A 1643-nucleotide genomic window follows, 5' to 3' on the forward strand; every position below is an offset into this window, starting at 1 on the left:
GCCCGCGGTGAACTGCTTTGTGACGCTTAGTGAAAACGTCGTTAGGCATTCGAGGCCAAAATACTCCTCGGCAGAACGACTCTGTATCTGGTGCCTCYATCAGTCAACAGTTTTGTTCTGACTTTGGCTGGAGCAGTCCCCGCTGTTTCGTGAAGTTCTGGGCGGTTTTGTTCCGTTCGCAGGGAAGCGCCTGTGTTCCTGGAGCCGCTCCGTCCTCTGCCGAGGCCATTTCCTGTTGGGCAGTGTGGTTAGGGATTTGGAAGATGTTCTTCTTTCCCATCGTAGCAGGATTGCTCCCTTTCTCAGATACTTAAGAGTTTCTGCAAGATGGGGAAGCCCCTGGTGGCTTCCAAGGCGGCTTTTATCCTCAGTCTCCAAGGTGGCTCTGGAGCCCCTGGAGTCTCCCGCAAGCTCCAGGTGCTGTTGGACACGGAGCAGCTGCCGGGATGCAGGGCGCAGGACGGCAGCAGTGGCTGGCACGGGGCCCTGAGCCCCGAAGCCTGCCTAGCCGAGGGATTCTGCTGCTTTTTCTCTTCCTCTTTTTCCTGCCTTTTTTGCCCGCAGCAGACGAGCTGGGGTGGGAAGAGCTGGTCCGTTCCCACGAGCGGCGCGGGGGCCATGCCAGGGCTGCCGGGCGGCTCCGGGCCGCGGCACCGGCGCGCGGGGCCCCAGCGCTGCCGGCAGGCTGCAAGGCGAAGCGGAGAGGTGGGATTTACCCGGCAGCGAGGGCTCCCGTCGCTCCCTGGAAGGCAAAGTCGGAGGAAGCGTGAGAAAGCCGGCGGGTGAGCAGCGGGCGTGGAGAGGCGTTGCAGGGGACGGGCTTGCGGATGGGGCACCGAGAAYGCGCCCTGCTCGGGCCCTCCAGCCTCCCCTTCCAGGCCCAACGGCAGGAGTTTTCTGTGCGGAAACGCTGAGAAAAAGTCAAGAAGAGTGAACCAAACCATGACTGCAAAGTGCTTTAGCTAAAGCGCATTAAGGCTAATTGAGCTGAGTTAACCAACTTGCCACTTTGTTTCTCAATGGGCCTCCAGACCAGGGATTAGATGCCTGAAGCTAATTCCCACCCCGGCTCCGTGTCCGGAGCGCCGGTGCGGGAGCGCACCTTCGGCCCGYGCCGYGGGGCCCGCGGGAGCTGCATCGCCGTTGAATTTAATACAAACTGTCTGATTGCTTCCTTCCATGGATCAGCTACATYGGTGAGATCAGCACGAGCCTGGAAACAAGGTCTAAGTAATTAATGTCTTCRGAAAAGCTGGAAGAGCAAACTCAGAAATAGGAGTTTTTGCATGGCACAAGCCCAGGCTTTCTCGCCCGGCTGCGGAGAGCCTTGCTTTGCAGCGGCGTGGGGCTCGAGCTCAGCACAGCATTTCCCAGAAAACACGCYCGTGATTAATTTTGAGTTAATCACATTCAGCGATGAGCCTGAATTGAAACACCCGCTCCGTCTTCAGATGTTCGTCCTTCCCCCGCCCCCCTCGGAGCGCTGCATTCCTCCGGCGAGCGCGGCACGGTGCGGCGGCCGCCTCCGCTTAACCCTTTGCTGCTGCTGCTGCTCCCGTCTCCCGCGTTACAGGCGGAGGGACGAGCGCGGCGGGAGGTGACATTTGGAGCCCGTCTTTTGACTGCATTAAACCGCAGCCAAA

At 59.7% G+C, this 1643-nt stretch overlaps 1 protein-coding gene across 1 annotated transcript in view; it reads left to right on the top strand.

The window, feature by feature from the left end:
• Positions 1 to 327: 327 nt before the first annotated feature.
• LOC146589006 (uncharacterized protein KIAA1755-like) overlaps positions 328 to 1643 on the top strand; it is a gene marked incomplete at its 3' end in the record, with an annotated part of 9483 nt that continues 8167 nt past the window's right edge. The window contains exons 1-2 of the mRNA XM_085316970.1: positions 328 to 469; positions 565 to 705. Coding sequence (XP_085173096.1) covers positions 328 to 469; positions 565 to 705 — 283 coding nt within the window. The remainder of the gene's footprint in view (positions 470 to 564; positions 706 to 1643) is intronic.

This window comes from Rhea americana, unplaced genomic scaffold (assembly GCF_003343005.1).
Source record: "Rhea americana isolate MKP2758 unplaced genomic scaffold, rheAme1 scaffold_482, whole genome shotgun sequence".
NCBI lineage: Eukaryota > Metazoa > Chordata > Aves > Rheiformes > Rheidae > Rhea > Rhea americana.